This window comes from Protopterus annectens, chromosome 13.part0 (assembly GCF_019279795.1).
Source record: "Protopterus annectens isolate FY-2018-M chromosome 13.part0, PAN1.0, whole genome shotgun sequence".
NCBI lineage: Eukaryota > Metazoa > Chordata > Ceratodontiformes > Protopteridae > Protopterus > Protopterus annectens.
Window position 1 is genome coordinate 634276171 of NC_056747.1, and position 25651 is coordinate 634301821.

General features: G+C 41.6%; 1 protein-coding gene across 2 annotated transcripts in view; it reads left to right on the forward strand.

Moving 5' to 3' along the window:
* The window catches only part of NXN (nucleoredoxin), a 1413319-nt gene that overhangs the window by 1071938 nt on the left and 315730 nt on the right, over nucleotides 1-25651 (forward strand). For both annotated transcript variants that reach the window (XM_044054313.1, XM_044054314.1), the window contains one exon: nucleotides 1180-1286. In XM_044054313.1, the coding sequence (XP_043910248.1) occupies nucleotides 1180-1286 (107 nt within the window). The remainder of the gene's footprint in view (nucleotides 1-1179; nucleotides 1287-25651) is intronic.

Sequence of the window (25651 nt, forward strand, 5' to 3'; positions counted from 1 at the left end):
CAACTTTCAGTCAGTTTGCTATCGTATCAGACATGGTTTGACTTTTAAAGTCTTTAGCTTTTCTATAATGTCAGCATAGGAAATGGTGTAAAAGACCTTGGGTAGTTCAAGATATACCGCATGGCCACTGTCTAAAGCCTTTGTAATCCTTCTGAAGAAATTACCAGATTAACTACACAAGATCTTCCCTTCACAATACCAAACTATTTTGGTCTAGTCTAACAGGATACTTTTACCCCAGTTTATGAGGTCAATTATAATATGTTCCATGGCTTAGCAGAGGAGGCTTGTAAGGCCGATAGGTCTGCAGTTACCCAGGTCAGTTGTAAGGCCACCCTTATGGAGGGGCATAGCTACTGCTGTGTGCCAACTATCACAGAAAAAAAACAGTAGCTAAGCTTAAGTTGAACAGTAAGAGAAGTGTGTCTGCAAAGGTATGTTTAATGATATTAATTAAGCAGTTTGGTATATTGTTAGGTCCCATGGTGGGGATCATTCATTCCATAAGTTAAATGATAAATGAATAAAAAATGTGTAGGTACTGTTTTTGGTGACTTAAAATGTATGCTCTGGGGTTGGAGGTGTAAGACAGAAAGCTTATTTTTCCAAAAGGACTGAAAGCATTGGCTTCCACAGTGCTGCACTATCCAGTCTTTGGAGACTGAAACAGGGCAATATGAATGGAAATGTGCAGGGGAATGTACATACTTAGTTTCATGCAGGAAAAGGTGGGTGAGACATTGAGCATTTGGAAGCAAAAACTGTAAGTGGGAGGCTAAGACAGACTGAATGTGGTTGGGAGTCTGATGGTTGCATAAGTCGTTGACCATAGTCTAGAATTATGAGTGGAAGAGTGGGGCAAATTTGGGTGTGCCATTTATCTGTTTTGTGCTGTACATATTCATGTTAGTGGGTTATGGCATTGGAGTCCTGCATTTAAGCAGATATGGAGCAGGGGTGACTCCCACCCCCCACATACCCAGGCATTATGACATTCTGAGGAAGGTCATGAGGATGGTACTTTTAGTACAGGTGCAAAACTGGTCACATGGTCTTACTGATACCATTTTCATTGGTTCTTGTTTTAGCACTTAATCTTGTAGTCATTGTTAAGTCTAAAGATAAAAAATCAGCATGAATGATGTTTGTTTTCTGTGCTGTATTCCATTCTTTCTGCAGATCTGAAGATTCCTTTAAACAGTACTTTAGCGAGATGCCCTGGTTAGCAGTGCCATATGGTGATGAAGGCAGAAGGTCACGCTTGAACCGTTTGTATGGCATTCAAGGTAAGAAGCATCTTTCTGGCCTCCGCATTTGACAGTTAATTAGGCTCAAAAAGGGCAAACTAGCACAAACAAGGGTTTAAAGAAATAATACAGCAGCTTTAATGTTTAATTTGTTTTATTAATCTTGAACAATGCTGTGTGTGTTTTGCGGTAGAACACAAAAGGGGTTAGAACGTGTTAAAGTGCATTGTTTGCAGTCTTATGGCAAATGAGTAGAGAAGATTGTAATCTAACAGTAGACTATGGCATAAGGTAATGCTGATTCAGAGTTCATTAATCTCTAAACCTTGATGCTGAAAAAGTGTTTCCTTTTTTTTTAAATCATTGTAGCTGTTTGTACATTTATTATCGAAGCCACGCATACCATTTTTAGCCCTTAAAAGTGATCCTTTTGATAAAGTAAGCGATGAGATGAGTGTTCATTGCAATGTTAAGTAAATGTGATACTGCACTGCTTAGGATAGTGGAAGCAGTTTGTTATTAAAACCCCACAGAAACTTCTGTGTAGTATGATTAAATTATAGTCCTTAACTGCATGTCATTGTTTGAACTTTCTTGACTTGTATGCAATACTGATCATCGAGCATCTGCAGATTTTTAAGAGTTTCCTCATTTTTTTACATTGTCAATGCGTATGTCACATACATATGGTGATGTTACTGTATCATCAGGGCTTTGTATCACAGGCAGAAATTGTCATATCAAATCTTAGGAAGATTCTTTCTGAAAAGTATTGCAAATATATCTGTAAGAAATTAAAAAAAAAATTTCTTCTGCCAAACCAGCAGTCTTGAAGGGGAAAAAAAAAAGGAAAGGAATTCAAGAGCAAAACATTCTGGCTGACGCCAACTGGAAAAGCTGATCTAAGATAAGATTCCAGATTCAGTAAAGCCTACACTGTGTACACGATATGTATTCAAGAATTTTCTTATCACATTTTTTGTGTTTTCTAGTCACTCTGAAAAATTACACTGTGTACATGTAGGGTACACTCTTTGGTAACCTTTATGAATTTCTGTCAGTATTTAAAATTGCAAGAATATCAATAGGAAAACTAAAATTAGGAGGAAGAATGTGCGAGTTATGTCTGTGTTGTCTGTTCACTCAGAATGGTGTACACTTAGTGTAGGCGTTATTGAATCCCAGGGATCATCTTTAGTGAGTTCGTGTCAGCAGCTTGAAAGTATTTTAAGGGTGCTGCAAACTTTAGCACATTGGGCAATTGTGTTGTTTACCAGTTTGGGTTAGGGGTAGGTTAAAAGTAATTTATCACTGTAGTTAGTGGGAGAGGACAGCTTGTTGAATCCATCTAGTCAAACATGAATTTGTCAAATACAATATATTCAAATCCAGCAAAAAGACTATTATATGGAAAACCGCCTTTTCCATCCTAGCATGCCAACAGAATCATGCTTATTTTTCTTTCTCTGAGACGTGATCTTGTAGTTGCAGTTGATTGTGTATATCAAGTTCCATTTGGGTGGAATACTGTTCCACAAGCTTTCTTCTATCCCAGTGGAAAATTGTACACAGCCAGTGAAACTGCATTAACATTTTCAGAAAGATGAAAATGTTCAGTCGACTTCTGTGCTCATTTCTATCCATGACTGGGTTGCAGGAAAAGGTGACTAGACTGTCCCAGCAAGTGATGGGTACAAGCCAGGAACCATCCCCATATGGGATGCCAGTCTATCAAAATAATGTGTGCACATATTCACACACACACACACACTACATATGTGGGAATAACACTGTAAACTGTTTCTTGAAGTACATGTAGCATATCCTTGCATCTGTAAATATGTACATGTTTTTTAGCATACCCTTGTATCTATAAATATGTTTTGTTCATTTCTTACCTGATCTATTCACCCAGGCTGTGCCGGCAAATCGCCCATTGAGATCAGTACATTGCCCTGGTAAATAAATAAATAATTTTATCATTGTCAGTCTTCTGTGTCAGCATGTGAGAGAATGTAGTAGACCCTTGCAGAAGCATCTACAAAAAGAATGTGCAGACTCCAAATAGTTGGCTTGTTGTCCAAATAAAGAATTGAGAATCTAATTTCTTTAAGCTAGCATTGCTTACTGTGAAACAACTGTGTCATTCAGGGTGAAAACTATGTTATTGCTTGTAATTTACTTTCTAAAGGTCTGAGTGTAATCCTCATGTTTATGTGATCTATGGGTTACAAACAGTGCATACCATGCTTTTGTTGCTTCATCATACCTTTAGGCATTTGAAGGGCAGTTATTGTAACCCAGTATAATCTTCTCACTGGCGCAGGTTACTGCCATTGAGCTCTCTCATAATAGAGCTTCTTAATATCTTGTGATGATATCTTCATGAAGTAGAGGGGTAAAGACAGTTCAGGAGTTTCCAGACACTTGGAGAATGGGAGTGGACAGATGGGGCAAGACTTCTCTTTTGTATGACAGCTGTCAGATAACAGATGCAGAAGCAATCTCAAATTAGGACATTGTACTGATGTTTTTCGTGTTTTACTGTTGCAGTCCTAACATATGGGTTATCCGGATCCCGGTAGCCCTCAGTCGGCCCAAATACCAGAGTCCTCAGTATATGACGTTGGCTGCCATTGGCTGTAAAACTGATGTCAGAACGTCAGGTATAAAGGGAGGCAGCTGACGCCATTTCCTCAGTCTTTCTTGCCACGGAGCCCGAAGCAGATGCAATTCGCACTAGCGCCGGTCGGCCGTTTACCTTCCTTTTGCATTCCGACTACCAAGTTGAAGACACCATCAGATAAGTACCCCGTTGGGGACCCTCTTTTCTTGCTTTAACGAATGTCAGATAAAGTTAATAACTGTCTTGCCTGTGGAAAACAGATTCCGCACAGTGATTTTCATTCCTATTGCATAACTTGTTTGGGCCTTGAGCACGACATCCCTAATTGTGAACTTTGTGCTTCCTTCAACCCGCGTACCATACGCCATAGAGCTAAGATTTTGTGTGAGCATTTCGGAGTCTGGCCTAAGTTCGTCGGTATGGCGTCTTTTGGTCTCCCGACTTCAGATGTGCTTAGAAAACACAAGGACCGCGACAGGCCTAGGGTTAAATCTGCTGACGACCACCGGTGAAATTGGTAGTCAGCCCAGCAGTAGTCAGTGAGGTGCTTTCGCAGCCCCTGCAGTCCGCAGATTTTTAGCCACAGGCCTCTGCCAAGACCTTTATGGAGTCCTCCATGCTGCAGGCTGCTATTTCGTCTTCAGACCCTCCGCCTGTCACCGCCTCAGATGGGTCTGGAGCCGCTATGCAGGCACCTGCTTCTGACGCCTCTTCTCTTCAACATGAGACCAGAGCCAAACCGACTACCTTAATTCAGACTTCTGCAGTTGCTAGGCCTCCTGAGTCCCTCTGGATTACTAGCAAACCTTCTAGCCACAAAACTGCTCACAAGCAGGCGTCGGCCTCCCCTCCTTTGCCTCAGTCCCAGTTGGTAAAGATGGCTACTGATCTTCTTTCCCTTATTAGGGGCTTTCAACCCCTCCCCCCTCCCATGAGGGCTAGGGAATTGTCTCCTGATGTTTTGTCTGTCTCAGATTCTGGAGTTTCCAGTATTTCTGCTGGTGAAGAAGGGACTTCTCAACTTTTTTCCCATTTTGTAGGAGCACTTTAAATGGGAAAGTCAGGATTTTCCTCAGTCTAAGAAAAGAATCAGGGAATTTTTGGATTTGCCACAGCATAAGCCTCTGGCTATACCTCCAGTTTTGGAAGTTGTGGATGATGTTTTCATAGAGAATTCCTTAACTCCTAATTCTGTTCCTCCTGCCCCCAGAAAACCTGATCGGTCTTAACAGGATTCTTGATTCTCATCAATTTATTTTCAAAAATCCTACTGCTGAACCTGAGATTATTTCTCAAGGCCCCAAGGGTGTTAAGGCTACTGGTAAATAGAAAAGCACTTTGGTAACACTGCAGGTAAAATCACTGAACCTTTATTGTCCAAATACAAAGAACCAGAAAAAAGACTTCACTGACTGAACCAGAAAAAATACTTCACTGACTTGAGCGCTTTCACCCTCCTGGGCATCTTCAGAGTCAGTTAACTTCATCAAAATCAAACTTTAAATACACTTGCCAATTAATACACAATTGAACAATGTAAAACCATTGAAAAAAATCAAGTAATTAATTAATCCCAAGTGTTTGTTGAACAGATCTTTGTCTTTTAAAAATCAATGTTTCTTAATACAATGCACTGAGTTCTCAGTACAGCTGATCAAAACTAAAATATATATACACCTAAATAAACCATCCATCCATTATCTAAATTGTTCTCTCCAAATAGTACAACATATATTGTTTAGAATCTAATAACACAACTAGAAAACAAAACAAAAACTGATGTCTTAGTTTAGTACTTTTTAGTACCCTGCTGCGAGCTTGTTTAAGCAAGCCCATATCCCTATAAGATGTGAGATTCAAACCCTGCACCTTGTGTTTGTAAGGCAAACACCTTAGCCATTAAGCCACCCTCCCAAACAGTCCCTGCAAGGCTCAAACCCAGGAGCCTGCATACCATAAGCAATGTAATTAACCACTAAGCCACCTCTGATTGTTTGCATTGGTATATGTATGTATTCTTGTATATCAAATACATGCTGCCTTATGTCTTAAAATGCAAGCTAGGGAAAGAGTGTCATTAATGCCCGGAGCATTACTAGCATCCAATCTTATCTGCCGTAGGCATTCCCTAACCTCCAAAATAGTTTTGTAATCTCCCCCAAACTCTTTTGTGTAAAGCCTATCTATTACAAAAAATATAAGCCTTTTGAAATTTGGACAGTTATTGGTGTGGTTGTATAGTGAATTGGTGTTTTTTTTTGTTTTTTATATCTCTGTAATGTTCTAAAATTCTTTGTCTTAGCTTTCTAGTGGTCATACCTATATAGAATGCTGGACAGGATAAACAGGTAGCAACATAAATAACCATACTTGTGTTGCAATTACAGTGGCCCGGACTCCTCAAAGTTCTCTTGAAATTGCCTACACAAACATAGGGACCATCGTTAGTAAATTTACACACTTTGCAGTTGCCACATTTAGCCATTATGGCAGGTCTTTGGCCAAAGGTCCTAGTGTCCTTTCAAACAGTTCCTTGATATTCAAACCCCTGCTGTTTATGAAGGTAGGCATTCTACCTAATATATCATGTAAATCTGTAGGGATGATGTTTTCCCAGGCCCTATGGATAACACTTTTAACTTCATCTTTAAAGATGCCTATCTATCTAAGATTCTTGGATGACATTTTGTTTTTTGGAAAGGAACACATGATGAATTGGAAGAATTTATAAAATACTTGAATTACACTACTACATTTTTGAAATTTACACACAAGGTTGACAATAGGAGTATTGATTATTTGGATTTACAATTATACATTAAAAACAGAAAAATAGAATCTAGCTTGTATAGAAAGAAAACTTATAGCAATTCATTTTTACACTACGACAGTTGCCACGCTTCCTATATTAAGAGGAATGTGGTCAAGGGCCAGATAATCAGGTTGTCTTGCATTGTTAGCGAGGACGACAATTTCACAGTTGAATTAGGGGTCCTGAGGGATTTGTTTGTCCAAAGGGGTTACCCATTGGACATGCTCACTATGCTTCAAAATGAAATATCTAGAAGAAGGTTTACTGATTTTATTCCCATCCTGCATGACACACAAAGGACGTGTGACAAAGTTATCAATCATAACAGTAAACTAGAAAGAAAAAATGTGTCATCAGGAATGGTATTACAACACAACTTTTTAGCTTTTGAAGTTAAAAGTGTTATCCATAGGGCCTGGCAAAACATTATCCCTACAGATTTACATGATATATTAGGTAGAATGCCTACCTTCATAAACAGCAGGGGTTTGAATATCAAGGAACTGTTACAAAGGACACCTAGGACCTTTGGCCAAAGACCTGCCATAATGGCTAAATGTGGCAACTGCAAAGTGTGTAAATTTACTGACGATGGTCCCTATGTTTGTGTAGGTAATTTCAAGAGAACTTTGAGTCCGGGCCACTGTAATTGCAACACAAGTATGGTTATTTATGTTGCCACCTGTTTATCCTGTCCAGCATTCTATATAGGTATGACCACTAGAAAGCTAAGACAAAGAATTTTAGAACATTACAGAGATATAAAAAACAAAAAAAAACACAAATTCACTATACAACTACACCAATAACTGTCCAAATTTTAAAATTTATATTTTTTGTAATAGATAGGCTTTACACAAAAGAGTTTGGGGGAGATTACAAAACTATTTTGGAGGTTAGGGAATGCCTACGGCAGATAAGATTGGATGCTAGTAATGTTCCGGGCATTAATGACACTCTTTCCCTAGCTTGCATTTTAAGACATAAGGCAGCATGTATTTGATATACAAGAATACATACATATACCAATGCAAACAGACATCAGTTTTTGTTTTGTTTTCTAGTTGTGTTATTAGATTCTAAACAATATATCTTGTACTATTTGGAGAGAACAATTTAGGTAATGGATGGATGGTTTATTTAGGTGTATATATATATATATATATATATATATATATATTTTAGTTTTGATCAATTGTACTGAGAAAGTGCATTGTATTAAGAAACATTGATTTTTAAGAGACAAAGATCTGTTCAACAAACACTTAAGGGGTTAATTAATTAATTACTTGATTTTTTCAATGGTTTTACATTGTTCGGTTGTGTATTAAGTGGCAAGTGTATTTAAAGTTTGATTTTAATGAAGTTAACTGACTCTGAAGATGCCCAGGAGGGTGAAAGTGCTTAGTCAGTGAAGTCTTTTTTCTGGTTGTCAGTGAAGTCTTTTTTCTGGTTCTTTGTATTTGGACAATAAAGGTTCAGTGATTTTACCTGCAGTGTTACCAAAGTGCTTTTCTATGTACCAGTATTTTACATCCGATGGAGCTGCATGTTAAGGGTACTATTGCTAAAAACCCTGCACCTTCTGATAAGGAGTCCAGGGCCTTGGACAGATGGGTAAAAAAGTCTATACCTCCGCAACTCTTGCCATTAAATCTGTGAACTGTCTTTTTCACATGCTTAAGTATCAACAGCATACTTTGGAGGCTACTAAAGCTAAACTTGGGGATGTTCCTTCCATGTTGGAGAACAAAGACTTACAAGATGTACTAAATTTTGCCATTCTAGTTAATAAGCATTCACTACATTGTGGTTTTGACACCTTGGAGGCTACCTGCAGAGTAGCAGCCACTGGTTCCGTTATTAGAAGGCATGCTTGGCTTAGGGAGCAGCCTCTTTCTGAACCTGTTAAATCTAAATTGCTGGATGTTCCTTTGCACAAAGACAACCTTTTTGGTAGCAAGGCTGAGGATGTACTGAAGAAATTGGAGGATAAGGTGAAATCTATGCAAGCTGTTAAAGATTTCCTTCAGGTTCAGCCTCCTTGGTTTAGTAGGCATAATCCTTCCAAGAATTGGTCTTTCCCTGATCCTGGCAAGCAGGGTCGCTCTAGGCCTAGGGATTTCAGATCTTCCAGAGGGCAGGCTTCTGCCCCTCAAAAGGCTAAACAATGGCATTCTTCTTCTTCTTCTAAAGTGGGAAGTTCTAAGCCAGCTTCCCAAAGCAAGCATTCTCAATGACTCCAGCCTTCTTGTGCCTACCTCTGCGAGCCCAGGGTTTCCTTTGGGGGGAAGGTTAGCCAGGTTTGCAGAGGTATGGTCTACCATCACAGACAACAAATGGATGCTCAGTTTAGTAAACCAAGGTTACAAGTTTTATTTTCACACCTTCCCTGTTCTACAAGGGTACCCAGACATACCCAGAACTCTCAGGGCAGAGGTAGAAAATCAAATTTCTTCTCTACTGACTATGGGTGCTATAGAGCCAGTACCTGCAGCTTAGGCAGGCCTAGATTTTTATTCACGACTTTTTCTGGTACCCAAAAAAGAGGGCACTTGGTGCCCTATCCTGGATCTGTCTATTCTAAACACTTTTCTGATGATTCCCAAATTCAAGATGCTCACTCTTCAACAGTTACTGCCAATGCTGGACAAGGACTTATGGCTGGTAACTTTGGATCTCAAGGAGGCTTATCTGCACATCCCAATAAGGGAAAGTTGCAGGCAGTTCCTTCATTTCAGGGCTGGGGAGAAACACTTCCAATTCTCTGCACTGCCCTTTGGCTTATCTACTGCTACCAGAGTTTTCACGAGGTGCCTGGCACCAGTCATTGCTTTTTGCAGGCAAAGAAACATTTAAATTTATCCTTACCTGGACAAATGTCTCATTCAAGCAAACTCCCCAGAACAACTAAAAAAGGATTTAGACTTTGTGAAGAACATTCTCTCCTCTTTGGGTTACACACTCAACGAAAAGAAGTCAAAGTTGGTTCCTACAAGGAAGATTGTTTTCCTGGGAGCGAGTCTGAATACAGCCACCCAGATGGTATTCCTCCCTCAAGAGAAACAAGAAGATCTTTTGGCTTACTTCAAGAACTTGGCAAGCATGACCCAGCTCTCAGCAAGGCAATTCCTGCAAGCTCTGGGGATCATGGCTTCATGTATTCTGATGATCCCATATGCAAGGCTGCATATGAGAAAACTTCAATGGTACCTTGGTGTCAACACACACAGGACTTACTCGATTCTTCCTCTTATTCCCTGTCTACAAATGGAGTTTCTCTGGTGGGCGACAGCCTGTTTTCAGAACAAGGGTTTGCCTTTCCGCCAACCACCTGCCAGCCAGACTCTCACCATAGACGCCTCAGATTATGCACGGGGAGCACATCTGGAAGGCAGGGGCATACAGGGGACTTGGAGCACTCAGCAGATTCGTCTGCACATAAACTTAAAAGAATTGATGGCAGTGCAGCAGGCCTTGTTGGCTTTCAAGGACCTACTCTACCCTAGGACTGTTCTGATCAGGACAAACAATACCACAGTCATTTGGTACATCAACAAGTGGGGGGGACTCACTCTTACCCCTTGTGCAGACACAGCATGAGACTGTGGTCCTTAGCAGCTTCCATGGGCATACATCTAATAGCCCAGCATCTTCCAAGGAGGCTAAACTCCTTGGCGGATCAATTGAACAGACATGTTCTGGATCCTCATGAGTGGCAACTGAACAAGATCATCTTCCGGCGCATCATTCAGCGTTGGGGCACTCCACAAGTGGATCTTTTCTCCACTCACACCAATCATCTCCTTCCAAACTTCAGCACCAGGGAGTTTCACAACAAAGCTTGGAGAATGGACGCTTTGTCCTTCCCATGGATACAACTCTCAATTTATGCCTTTCCTCCTCTGCCTCTTCTTCCCAGAGTGCTGCTAAAGATGAGGGACGAAAAACCAAGGGCTAATCCTATAGCTCCAGACTGGCCCAGGCAGCATTGGTATCCCCTTCTTAGCAGCCTTTCCCAAGCTCAGCCTTGGCATCTTCCCCTGGTACCAGATCTGTTGGTTCAGGAAGGGGGGAAGTTTCTTCATCCTCATCTTCAAACTCTGCATTTAACTGCCTGGCTAATGCTTTAAATCTTTCCCAGCAGGTGGTTGAAGTTCTTCATGAGGCCAGGAGGCCTAGCTACAGGAAATCCTATGCAGATAAATGGAAGAGATTTTGCTCTTGGATGCAGGCTAAAGGAGCAGACTCTTCTCATCCTTCTCTTTCCCTCATTCTTGATTATCTAGCAGGCTTGCTTAATGGTGGACTTTCTTTTTCTTCAATCAAGATTCATGCTTCAGCAATTTCTGCTCATTGTTCTTTTGCGCAACCCATTTTTTCTCACCCCTTGATGAAGCAGTTCCTGAGGGGAGCTAGCAGTCTTAGACCTCCCAGAAGAGCTTCTACTCCTGCTTGAGATCTTACTTTTGTCCTGGAGAAGCTTACTTTTGAACCAGCTGCCTCTGCAGATGTAAGGTTTCTTTCCTGGAAGACTGCTTTTCTTTTGGCTATTAGTTCTGCCAGAAGGGTTTCGGAGCTGCAAGCCTTAATGGCAATAGAACCTTTCATTATTTTTCATACAGATCGGGTTTCTCTGAGAACCAATCCCTCCTTTATGCCTAAGGTGGTTTCCAGTCTGACCCTTAACCAGTCTATTCACCTGCCTACGGAAGGATTTTGCACTCTCTTGATGTGCATAGACAGCTGAGATTTTACTTAAACAGGACTAAACCCTTCCGGAAGTCTGAGCAGTTGTTGGTTAGTTTTGCTCCTGGGGCTCAGGGTAAAGCTATTTAGAAACAAACCATCTCCAAATGGATTGCTCATTGTATTCACTTTTGTTACCTGCAGCATGGGAAGGTTCCCCCTCAGGGTATTAGGACCCATTCTACTAGAGCAGCCTCTACCTCTGCAGCTTTTTTGAGAGGTGTGCATACTAAGGACATTCTAGAAGCAGCTACTTGGTCTTCTGTCCATACTTTCACAAAGCATTACAATCTACCTTTGTTTTCTAAATCCAGGGCTGGTTTTGCCTCTGCAGTTTTGCAAGGCCTCCTTACCAACCCTTAATCTGTGATTCTTCCTCCCCTTTGTTTTTTCCTGGGCTTTGGGAATCAACCCATATGTTAGGACTGCAACAGTGAAACACGAAGAACATAGTACAGTTGTGTACACTTACCATAAATGTAGATGTTTGAGTATATTCACTGTTGCAGTCCTGGTTTCCCACCCTCCATTCCCCTTTTTTCCTAAGGCACAGACTACATATTTCATTTTTTGGATGGCGTGTTTTTAGGGTGTTTCCTTCCTGGGTTAGCCTTCTACTGGGGGCTCCTGGCAGTTAAGGCAAGAAAAACTGAGGAAATGGCATCAGCTGCCTCCCTTTATACCCGACATTCTGACATCAGTTTTACAGCCGACGGCATATACCGAGGACTCTGGTATTCAGGCCGACTGAGGGCTACCGGAAGCTGGATAACCCATATGTTAGGACTGCAACAGTGAATACACACGAACATCTACATTTATGGTAAGTCTACACAACTGTACTTTCCTACCAAGCAGTGCATTGCAGTGTAGCTGCGCTAGGTAGAAACTTGTATCCATTACAAGTACTGTAGGCCCTGCTTTATCAGTGTGTATGCTGTCCTTTGGTTACTACAGGGAATGTGGAAAAACTAGAAATAGATGAAAAATGCACAGCGATGCACTTATGATAATGCCTCATTGGAATTATTTTGTGCTTCATTGAAATCCAAAAAATTAAGGCCATTTCCCAGTTGTCCTCTCCTGAAGGACCTTTGGGTCATTGGGATTGAGGGACACTGGTAGGGAGGAAAATTATCAGAGTGCAACGGGGTTCAGAAGTTGGAAGTTAAAACCTTCCTCAGCACACTCTCCAGTAGCAGAGGGATCATATTTATAGAAATTATTCATTGTTTAACTAGGTCATAACCACTAAATGCAATTGTCTTTTTCAGACTTGAACTAGGAATACTGGTCTGTTCAAGTGACTTCATTAAAGACTGTCAGGATGCAACTGGGGATTGCGGTATCAAACACAAGATGGTCAATTAAAACATTTTATCAGCTGCTAGTCCTAAACCTATATGCTTCACAATAGCAGAGACATGGTTGTTAGACATGCGTGCATTAGGCATTGCCTCTTAATTTCTTTGTTTTTTGCAGATATTTATAATTTAAACCCAGAAGCAGACATACCTTCATACCTTTTGAAAACGAGAGCAGTGGTACAGGTTAAGCAATGGCCATGTTGGTGACATGGTTATGTAAATAGATCAGTTGATCACTTTGCCAATAGCCGTAAATGCTTAGATCTTGTCTGCAGCTAGAGGATTACTTAAGATTTACAGTTAATTGAGGTTAAATGTGGTCTACCTTCTCTGATTGTGAGACGTCTTTGATAGCCGAGTGATTAGCTTAATCCACTTTGGACTATTTTCATTACCCAAGAGCAGGTAGTACATAAACAAGTAGATAGTTGGGAGGGGAGGGGTGGGGCAATACTGAGAAGTGTGTGGCAATTAGTTGGAAATATTGGTTTCAGACCAATTCTGTGACAGAAATTTATTTTAATTGGAAATTACCACCAACCATGTCATAACTTTCCTTGCGTTTTCACTTGCTTTGTACAAAGTATATATTTTTGCACTGTTTATTGTATTTGTCCTTCACACAGGTAGAGAGATGAGTAGAATCTGCACAGCCTGTTATGAGGCCAAGTCAATTTTCTGTCCCTGTGTCTGCAGGCCATCTGCCTTCCTATTTCTCCACTGACCCATTCATTCCCCATGGGCAAGAGCTAATCATAGGACACAATTACCCTTGCAGCCATCAGTATTGCTGCTTACTGTAACCTTGTTATCCCTTGTTGTAGTCTGAGGTGCGTGTACTTTCACAGTACCAGCCCAGTGACATGTGCATGCCTCCTTTCATGTGTCAAATCCCTGCTGCAGCATATGAACACACTACTCAATGGGTTCACACATCCCAACTTCTAATACTGTCTGCTGTTACAATTGCATCCACTAGTCATGACTACCCCCCCCCCCATGGACAAGCAGATGCCAGCCACTTATTCCACCTTCACCATCAGAATGCCCCAGTGCCCAGGTACTCTGGGTCATATTTAGGGCTTTATCCTTGTGTGCTGTGGAGATGGCTTCAGTTTAGTGATGAAGATGGTTAGAATAGGCAAGCTGATTTTGAGTAATACTTTTTGGACAGGAAAATTGTAGGTGAGGAAAGCCATAAACATTTGGATAAATACTTCTAAAATGGAAAGTCATCAGTATGTGGTATGTATCAGAAACATTGGTATAGAAGGTGTGGTTATTTTATAGAAGTATAATGCATGCTGTTTGAGAAAGTGCAGGGTGGGGGCTAGTGCTAGGGTGTGTGGGTTTAACCATGTAACATGAGATCATTACACATTTAAGATTTGAATATAGAAGACTAATGTTACAACAAAAAGAAGCACAAGAACATGAATGTGAAGTAGAAGAAAATGCGTATTAAAGTTAACCTTTACAGTAACATAGACAATAACGGTAGTGCCTGTGATTTCAGGTAAAGATCTGAAACTGTTGAAGAGGGTATTTGTGAAGGATGTGCAGTTACATAAAGCAAATAAATTTAAGATGGCTGCACTTGGGTAGAGTAGACATTGTCAGCACTAGATTACTGAGATCCTGTGAAAATAATAATTTAAAATGCTCTAAAACACAGTTACCAGTTGTGATTACTGAATATAAGTAAACTAACTCCTAATTGCACCAGGTAGGGAAAACAGGTGAAGTTCTTGTTCTTACAGTCAAGCAGCATTAAGATGTACAAGGCGAAACCAAATACTATGGAAAAGGAAGCAAGTGCAGCCAGGGGGAAAAATTTACCTGTCTCACCAGTGTTCCTCTTGGTCACAAGATTGTGCATGTGCAGAGGCAGGCATTCACTTCCCAAAGCAGCTATAGTAGGAACTTGTAGATTACCGAGGGGGTTAGGGATAGGGCAGTGTACATAATCTGCAGAATGGCTCTCCCTAGCACCTGACTTTGGGCCTCCATTAGGGAATGACTAGGCCAGAGATCTCTTGTCAGTTGGGTTTAGGGAATGGGTTGATTGGTTGCTGGAGGTGGTGCCACTGGACCAATCCTGCAGAAAAAAAAGTTTAGTAAAAGAAGTGTCAGGCCAGAGTCCGTACAGTTCATATATTCAGCTGAAAAGAATGTACAGGGTTGTGAGAAGTCTTCAGCCAAGAGGAAGAAGCCCACTGCAGCCAATTTATGTTAGGCTGCATAGCTAAAATGAAGCCGAATATATATTAAGACAAAACAAATGGAAAAGGAAACTTCAGGTGGTAGAACTCAACAACAGTTTGAAATCTGCAAAGAATGATAGAGGAGATCATAGCTAGAAGCATTAAGTTCAACATGTTCTTTCCCCACAGTTTAACCTTCCTTGAAAAAGGAAGCTGAGTTGAAGCATCAGTTGTTTGGTCAAGTGTGAATGACCTTATATGATGTATCAAGAAAAAAAGGAATGGGCTATGTACAAATTCTGAGGAAAACATGATATATGCAAGCAAATAATGTTCATACTCAGAAGTCCACATTGAGAGATTATGAGATAGAAAAGAAAATGTATTTTTAAAAAAGGTATAAGACACTGCCCAGGGCTTAGAGCTGCAAGCAAATTCAATCTGTATACAACTAAATAAGTGTTGTATACTTAAGTGCATTTTGGTGCTTCTTCATTTCATGGTCTCAGGTGGCAGATGATGTAATCTCACGGGGAGAATTACACGTAGACTGTGCAAAATGAGCCATTAACAGAGGAAGCTGATCAGACTTAAAAGGTGCCTAGAAACTGACTAGTGAAAATTAAAACAAGTTGCATTAATACTTTCAAAGCGTGTTGCCTGTGTGCTGTAGGTGAGTGAGATGATTGGCAGCATGTCAGGATTCCTCTAAGAATAGGGGGGACATTTGTAATGAGACTTTTGGAATAAAGGGAACAAAAATATGGAAGCCATTTGACTTCAGTTTGCAACAGAGCTGTGATTTATGTCTGTGCTTTCGCTCATAGTCAGAGTGCACATGTTATATTTAGAAGCTGTGCAACTGCTACCGAAGTCAGCAGAAGTATGCAGGCTACATAAGTTGCATAGAAAGAGAACTGAGTACAATTCAATGAGTACAAAATGAAGGTAAAAGTGATCAAACATTTGTACTGAAGACGAGGACAGAATTGCGCAGGAAACAGATGCATTGAAGAAAGAATGATGGATTTTATTAAAGTAATAGGGACAGGGCTGTAATCGCTAAGGTGGAAAAAGAAGGGACATTGCAAATGTACTTAATTCTGTGATCTGCCATCAGAACCGGTGTAGAAAAACAGAGACTTATTATGCCATTCACAGGTAACATAATGCTGACAAAACAGGCAATTTAATACAAAAAAATTCAATGTATTTGATCATTGTAATGTTTTTTTCTTACCACATATACAGATTCATTACAAACTCATTCTGCAAGCATTACTATATCATGTAGAAAAAGCCAAATGGTTACCCATAAAATAAAGATGTAACCTACTGTTAGGATCCCAACTCTACAAACTACTCCATCTCCACACATTTACTCCCCTTGCAGCTAGACTTCATGAAAAAAAAAATCCTCCTACAACTTGAGACACAACCAGGTTGCCAGACATCCCTATTTGGGCGGGACTGTCCCGAGATCAGCAGCCTGATCCCGAGTCCCGCCCTGCCGGTTTAAATCCCGGCCAGCCTCCGCTTTGTTTGTTTTTTTTTTTTTTTTTTTTTTTTTGATTGTCCCGTATACCTGGCATACGGGCCAATCAAAAATTGCTAAACACGGAGCTTCTTGTGTTCCGCATTAAACATGAGAGGCTCCGTGTTTAGCGATTTTTGATTGGCCCATATGCCGGTATACGGGCCAATCAAAAATCGCTAAACACGGAGCTACTTGTGTTGAATGCGGAACTGCAATGCATTAAACACGAGAAGCTCCGTGTTTAGTGCAGAGCTACTGAGTGAGCTCAGTTCTTTAATGTGGAACTCTGTTCCGCATTAAAGACCTTTTTTTTTTTGGTCTTCAGTTGCCGAAGACTTTTTTTTTTTTTTTTTTTTTGGTCTTCACTTGCTGTGAGAGACCTTCCTTTTTTTTTTTTGTCCCTATTTGGGGGGCTGGAAGTCTGGCAACCCTGGACACAACTCACAAGACACACCAACTCTCATTAACCCTAGAACCAAACTCCACAGCACTGCACTGCACACGTTTTCTCCTCCCAGGCATCTACTCTTTGGTAAGCTCTCCTCATCATCTTAAAGGAAATCGGCACTTATTTCTAATTCAAAATGCAACTCAAAAAGGACTTCTTAATCCAAGCCAAGAGCTCCTGCTTCAACACAGAACATATCACCTAACTTTCCAAGTTTGTTCTCCTCCCTCAAGATGTACTGAAGATTGACCCATTTTAGAAACTAATGTATGTATTGTACATTATATTCTGTATGATCTACATTTCACTGTGTTTGTTCACTAGAATGTATATACACATTTTTTTTCTGTGTAACTAGTCTGAACTAATTTGTTATTGCTGACATTTCTGTATTTTTATGTTTGTGCAGTGCTTTGCATTTCACCTGGGCTGAGACCGAAATTAGTTAATATTGATCGGTGTACTACCCTGGTAAACACACACTAATTGTACAAATAATTGAATCACTATTACATGTGGCAGTTCTCAGATCTGCTCGGAGTTCGTGCAGAATGGTACAAAATACACTGAACCAACCGATATAGCCAACATCCTGGCAGACAGGTTCATTGCAAACTTCACTCCCCTCTCACCCCCAAAAGGGCCCATAACTATACCAGAAGAATGTAGTGCTCCTGAAATCACAGACACTCAGGTTAAAACAGCTCTCTCCAAAGCCAAAAACATAGCATCAATGGGACCGAATGGTGTCCCAGGCTGCGTCCTACACGACCTCAAAGATGAACTAACCCCTCACCTAAACACACTGTTCAAACTCAGTCTCTCAACGGGCTATGTGCCCATAGAGTGGCACACAGCAACAGTTATTCCACTCCACAAAGGTAGAGCCACAACAGACCCTGGGAACTATCGCCCTATAAGCGTGACCAGCTTGGTCTGCAAGGATGTGGAGCCCATCATCATGGATCTCATTAACAGAGACATTGGAAACCTCCAAACACTGGATCCTACCCAGTTCACCTTTGTTAAGGGCAGATCATGCCTCCTAAACCTGGTGGACTTCTTTGAAACAGTTACCAAGGCTATAGACGAGGGAAAGGTGGCCCACACAGCTAACCTAGACCTCACAAAGGCCTTCAATATCATTCTCCATTCAGTTATTGTAGACAAACTCACTAGCCTGCACATAAACCCCTACGTCACGAGATGGGTTGCCAACTGGCTCACGGACAGAACCCACATGGTAAGAGTTGCGGGAGCTAGGTCTGACTCTAAACCGGTTACAAGTGGCGTTCCCCAGGGCTCAGTCCTAGGACCCCTCCTGTTCAGCATATACTTCTCAGCAGTACAGGCAAGCACAGGAGGACTATGGCTGACCAATTTCGCAGACAACTGCAAACTAGGGGCTATAACTGACTCACCGGCTGACATAGACATCCTCCAAAAGGGTCTCACTGAGACAGATACCTGTTGTCAAAACCATAGCCTCAAGCTAAATGCCAAAAAGTGCATAGTCACCCCCTTTGGAAAAAACAAAGTACCCACAAACTACCACATAGGTGGTAGTCCCATAAATACGGAAGATGTAATAAGGGATCTGTAGACCCAAGTAGATAGTAACTTCTGCTTTGATACTCATATTGCCAAAGTGGTTAAAAAATCCTTCTGTGTGGCCCACCTAATCACAAAAGGGTTTGCATCCAGATCAAAAGAGCTCATTGTGCCCCTCTATGCATCTCTCATCAGACCCATCATAGAGTACAACGCCCCATTTGGGATGCATCTTGCAAGACACCTGCAACAGCTGGAAAGACCACAGAAGTACCTCACCAAGTGGATCACTGGCCTCAAACTGATGCCCTATGCAGCTCGACTGAAGAAACTCCAGCTGTACTCTGTTGCATCCCGCCTACTCAGAGGTGATCTCTGCCTGACATACAAGGACATGTCCAACCCAGAATGGATGGACATGCTCCACCTAAAGAAAACCATATCCCCTCGAGCCACATGCTCTAGGGATCTAAACCTTACCACAACAGTAAATAGGACCTGCTGGAGGGATAGATTCCTGTCCCAGAGACTTCCTATGCTCTGGAACAAGATTCCAGTCTACATTAGGCAGAGCTGCTCACTAACCCTCTTCAAGAAAAACCTTGATGAGTGGATGGGAAACAGAAAGTTTACCCCGGGGATCACTTCAGTGGCTCTGCTGGACAGAGGCACAGGAAACTAATCTAAGAGGGTGGTGAAAGCCAGCACATTCCGGCTAGGCTTATAAATGCCTTCGGGCAGATAGCCTAGTACCTGCTTATGAACCTGTGTTTAACATATAGATACATTTCCAAAACGTTGATCTCTGCATTGCTAGGAAAAGTAATCTTAATGCTACAAAAGTCATTCAGTGAGCCAACCTAAGTATTACAGTGCTGCAAGTCATTATTATTTTTTTTATCTCAAGACCTTACCCAGTGGCTTCACTACCTATACCAAGGTAACCCATTCTTTCTGGCGGTACAGGAGTGGGCATTCTTGGGCTGTGTGATAGTCCTATTACCTATTCATTCCTGCATGAGAATCTGAAATGTCTCTCCATTCCCAACCAAGAGCTTGCTGGTCATCCAAGGAGATGGCACCCTGCCCCCTTTGCAATTCCTCTAATTTTGACTACTGTTGTTTCGTAAGAGGAAACTTGCCTCCACACACCAAGTTCCCCTGGGATACCAGTATGAGAATGCACTGTGGAAACACATGCTTGAACTCCATCTGGTAGCACGTAGTGTTTCTACTAGTTTTTACCCTTGCGGAAAGCCAGAACCCCCCCCCCCCCCCAAGGATGGGCGAGCCAGCAGTGTCCATTTACTCCGAATCTCCCCAGCCATCTCCTGTAAGTGCCAGAGCCTCTGTTTGAGTTCTGATGGTCTGTGGCATACTCAGAGGTGTATCCCTATACACCATGGAATTGGTAAGCATTAATTAAATCTGTTATTTTTAGTACTTGGCAGCATGGATGCACATTGTTTATAATTGTTTGTGTACTACAGCTACTGTTATGTTATTATAAGGAAGATCACTGTTATGTTATTATAAGGAAGATCACTGTTCTGTTTTTTTCTCAGCAGTCCAGAGGATTGACCACGTAGCTCTCCTTCCTGCATCCAGTTGTCCCATTCATTCCTGTAACATAGCCTGAGCCACACCCAGCCCATTTGTTCCCTGGAGTTGTGAAAGTCAGGTGTTAAGATGCAGGTCAGTCTGCAGATCCTGCGGGCTGTCCCATACCCATCTGCTTAGTAGCCTACGAGCGCTGCTATAGCTACCTTGGGAGGTGCATGCATGCTTGTGCACATGCACAACCTGTTGACCAAGTGACACATCATTTGCAGCGTTGGTATGGTAGGCTTGTCATGTTGTGGTGATACCCGCAGCGTTGGTATGGTAGGCTTGTCATGTTGTGGTGATACCCCCCCCCCAGGATGGGTGGAGCAAACCCTAGATACTACTCGTATCATCCCCACTTTCTCTCCAGTGACCATGCTCCTAGTCCAACACAGATCTTCTGGATACAGTCAAGGCTTTACCCTTCTATGCCACAGGGCCTGGTATCACTGCTCTTTTGAAACGGAAATCATTAGCTTACTTAGAGTTGACACTAGATAGTTACCTTGCAGACACAGTGCTGAAAAACAGGTAATTGGCTGTGGCATGCATTTCTGTTTGGTGATTACATATTGTTCCTTTTTTTTTCTTGAAACATCTCAGTCGTAAAAGTAGACAGATGGGTGCCTATGGTTCTGTGTTTAACTAGCCCCCATAACATTACATCACATTGTATTAGTTAAGTAAGAATACTCCACTGTACAGTATATTGTAATATATACTGATATGTTATCACTAAGTTATTGTCCCCATTTAAACCACTAAAAACCGAAAACAATAATGCTGTCAAACTGGTTTGGACTATCAACCTGAAATGTTCAGCAGTAGAAGCTACATCAGTGCACTTGCCACTGTAGAGCAATAATATGAATTTTAGAAAACTTAAAAGTTGCAACTAAGCTAAAATAGTGTTTGAGGAAAAGACCAAAGTTATAGATAGTGCATAGGTGTGTGAGAAGTAGAAGCGCATCTAGAGATGTATATCTGCCTATATCTAATGTGTATAACATAATACATATATCTACACACACATACATTTCATATAAATTTACATGTATATTTTGTGTGTATATATACTGAGATACTACTATTACCTCCCCAAATAATTCCACAAGAGTCCGAAGGAAAACTTTTCTCTTAACACTTCTGTAATGTTTCATATCTAACAGGAGGAGGACCCTTGTGTCTTTTTGTACAAGTTCCATTAAGTTTTCCTGTGTGAGTTTATATTGATGACTTGGCTATTGGGTGTAAATTTGTTTAGGTTTGTTGTGACCACCAACCCCTTGTGAATTAGTACAACTGGCATCCTGTCAATGTGCAAGAACACCGTAGTTGTGAGTCTCACAACTACCTAAACAATAAAAGCGTAACGAAAATAAAAACTTACTGTAATACCATTAAAGTATTTTTCATGGGTATTTTACCCCCACCCCACCCTCTATGACTGCTGCAGTTTGGAGAAAAAGTAGTAGTATGTCTCAGACTTGGTTTCTGACTTTTTAGTGTCACATTTCCAAAGTTCAGAATTGTTCCTCACAGTGTAAACCTGAACCCAATACCATTATAGGCGCTCACCACCGGTCATGGACATGTCCCTTTGTTAACATGTTGTTTAATGTGAGTGATGAGACTTTTTGTTTCTGTATAGGGAAACACCCAACATGTTATATGATCCCACAGAGCCAGAGTTTTAATTTTATTTGTGGCAGCATGTATTGTCTGTCTTCCTTTGTGCTTATAGCATTTTGAATATTCCATTGATATGTTGAAGTTTGCACAAAATATATCTGCGTATGCATTTGGTGCGTCTTGCTGCTGTTTATTAAAAACATGCCACATCTCTGTTTTATAATATAATTAAGGAATACTTTGCTGTTCTTTTCAAACTTTGTGATCAAGGTGAGTTTATAATTACAAGCAGGAAGATGTTTTTGTTGAGGAAATTTTTGAAAGTTAAGTCACACCTCTTATTTGCTTATTTACTATATTTTATTTTTATTCATGTTTTGTTAACCGGGTTTGTCCCTTTAGGCCCATAGCCTGTTTTCAAGGAAGACCTAAGGTGATATTCATACTGACTTGGAGAAATTTGACCAGGGCAACAAGAAAATATTCCCTACTCTTTTCCAGTGTAGAAGCTGATGGGGGGATCCAGGTACAGAGGAGATGAGTGTGTGTGGAGGGGATGCTGTGGTTAACCAGGAAGTTAACTGTGATTATATGGATGATGATGAAGTTATGGTAGCCAGTGCTGAACTGGAGTACAGTGATAACAATGGAAGTTCTTCGTGTTTTACTGTTGCAGTCATCACATTTGGGATATCTGCCTGCAGGTAGCCCTCAGCCAGCCTGAATACCAGAGTCTTTGGATTTCTGCGTCGGATGCTGTCCCTTCTTCCATGACGTCAGGTCGTCAGGGGTATAAAACATGCAGCCGACGCCATTACATCAGTCTTTCTTGCCGTGCGGTGCCCGAAGCAAAAGCAGTTCGCAAGTGCTGGTCGGCAGTCTCCTGAAATTTTCGTTTTCGAGTTTCAGACCTGAAATCTTCAAAAAAGCTAAGTACCCCATTGGGGATCCTTTTCTCTTGCTCTATCCGATGTCCGTAAAAGTTAACAATTGGCTTGCCTGTGGAAAGCAAATACCTCATAGAGATTTTCATTCTTACTGCATCCCCTGTTTAAGTCCAGACCATGACGTACCTCTCTGTCGGTTTTGTGCCTTGTTCAACCCCCAAACTATTCGTTGTCGGGCTATTTTTGCAGCCAATTACTTTCGTACTCGATCTCAGTACTCCAAAATGGCTTCGTTAAGCCATCCTACTACCGATCTTCCGAAAAAAAGTAAGGATAAAGACAAAGATAGACCACATAGGTCCAAAACTGCCGACGATGCTTCCTTGCTGGTCGCTAGTCCGCCAGTATTCAGTGAGGCACTTTCGCAGCCCCTGATACCCGCTACTTCAGATTCGCAGGCCTCTACTGAGACCCATTCAGAGTCTGGTATGCCGCGAGATGCTTCTTCAACTATGGAACCTGCGGATGTCTCTACCTTGGATGGGTCCAGAGCCGCTGTGCAGGCACCGGCTTCTGAGGGTGTATTCAGGCCTATGGACATTCATATTAAACCAACGCCATCATTTTCATCCAAGCCAAAAACTCGCACTACGCCTAGAAAACCGGCGACCAAACCGCAGGCTCAGGCCCATATGCCTCAAAAACAAATGCTTAGAATGGCTGAAGACCTTATTACCTTAATTAGGGGAAGCCAGCCTTCCCCCCTCTAAGAGACCTAGAACTGAATTTCTTTCTGATTCTTCTGATCAGGAATCTGATATTTCTGCTCCTTCTGATTACCAGGATTTGCCCTTGTCTACTTATGAGGATTTTAATGCAGAGGATTCTATTCCCTCTGCTTCCCCTCTAGAAGATTTTTCTTTCGGTGAAACCTTGCATACTCTTAAGGAGCATTTCCACTGGGAAAGCCAGGATTACTCTTGAGTCCAAAAAGAGACTTGGGGAATTCTTACTCCTGCCTCAACACAGACAGGCCCTTAGCTATCCCTCCTGTTCTGGACATTGTAGATTATGCTTTCTTGGAATCTAGTCTTACCCCAGACACTTTACCTCCAGCTCCCAGAAAACCTGACACAAGTTCCTCTTCAAGAACCTTCTGCAGATCCAGGGACCATTTCTCAAGGACCAAAAGAAATTAAGGCTACTGCTGCCAAAAATCCTACCCTTTCTGATAGAGATTCTAGAGCCTTAGACAGACGGAGTAAGAAGGTATACACTTCTGCTACTTTGGCCATTAGGGCTTTAAATTGCTAGTTTCATATGTTAAGGTATCAGTAGCATATTATGGGACTACTTAAACAGAAAATGATAGTGATTCCTGACTGTGCTGAATACAAAGAATTGCAAGATTTAATGTATTCTGCGGAACAAGTTGGTAAACACACTTTGCAATGTGGTTTTGACGCTATAGAAGCATCTTGCAGGGCTGCTGTCACTGGGTCTGTACTTAGAAGGCATGCTTGGCTTAAGGAACAAAACTTGCCAGATCATGTTAAAGATAAATGACTGGATGCTCCCTTAAACCAAGACTGCCTTTTTGACAACAAAGCAGAAGTCCTCCTCAAAAGGATGGAGGAAAAAGCTAAATCTATGCAAACTATTAAGGATTTCCTACAAGTACAACCTCCCAGATTCAGTAGGCATTGGCCTTCAAAGAACTGGTCCTTTCCAGTCCCTTCCAGGCCTTCTCAGTCCAAACCCAGGAACAGCAGACCACCTAGACTACAGTTTCAGACTACGCACAGATATAAACAGTGGGGGGGGCTCCCACTTCCAAAGCAGGGAGTAGTAAGCTACCCCTCCATGGAAAAATGGCACAATGACTTAACCTTAAACCTTTCACGCCCTGCTCAACTACCTCCTCCCTTAGGAGGAAAGCTCGCCCTGCATGCAAAAAACTGGGAACTCATTAGCCAGGATAAATGGGTTTTGAACATAGTTTTCCAAGGATATAGATTCCACTTCCACACACTACCAACCCCAAATGGTGGGCCAGACCTACCCCCAAATCAATGGGCAGAGGCCCAACAGCAGGTTCTCTCTCTTCTCAGTATCAGGGCTATTCAACCTGTCCCAGCAGAATAAAGGGGACAAGGTTTTTATTCAAGACTTTTTCTGGTACCCAGAAAAGACAATTCCTGGCGTCCTATGCTGGACCTCTCTATTCTAAACACCTTTCTGGTGGTTCCAAAATTCAAAATGCTAACTCTTCAACAGCTTCTTCCTATGCCAGGCAAGGATGCCTGGCTGGCAACCCTTGACTTAAAAGAAGCTTACCTGCACATCCCAATAAGGGAATCTTGCAGGAAATTCATATGCTTCAGGGCAGGATCCATGCACAATCAGTTCTCTGCACTTCCCTTTTGCTTATCTACTGCGCCCAGGGTGTTCACAAAGTGTCTATCTCCAGCCATTGCATTTTGCAGGCAGCGAAATATTCAAATTTACCCATACTTGGACGATTGTCTGATTCAGGCAGAAAGCCAGGACTTGCTATTACAACACCTGGCATTCGCAAAGAACCTTCTAACCTCACTGGGGTTACTCCATCAATGAAAAGAAATTTCACCTAGTACCCTGCCAACAGATTGTATTCCTGGGAGCAAGCTTGAACACAGCTTCCCATATGGCATTCATCACTCTGGAGAAACAAGTTTATTTGACAACATACTTCAAACTATTGGCCACAAAACCCCAGCTATCTGCAAGGAAAATACTGCAAGCCCTGGGGTTCATGGCCTCTTGCATTCTACTAATTCCATATGCAAGACTGCATATGAGGAAACTTCAATGATATCTAAAAAGCCTATGGTGTCAACATTCTTAGGACCAGGAAACAGTGATTTATATCATTCCTTGTATGAAGACAGAGTTTCTTTGGTGAGCAGAGGCCTGCTACCACAACAAAGGACTCCCTTTCACTCTA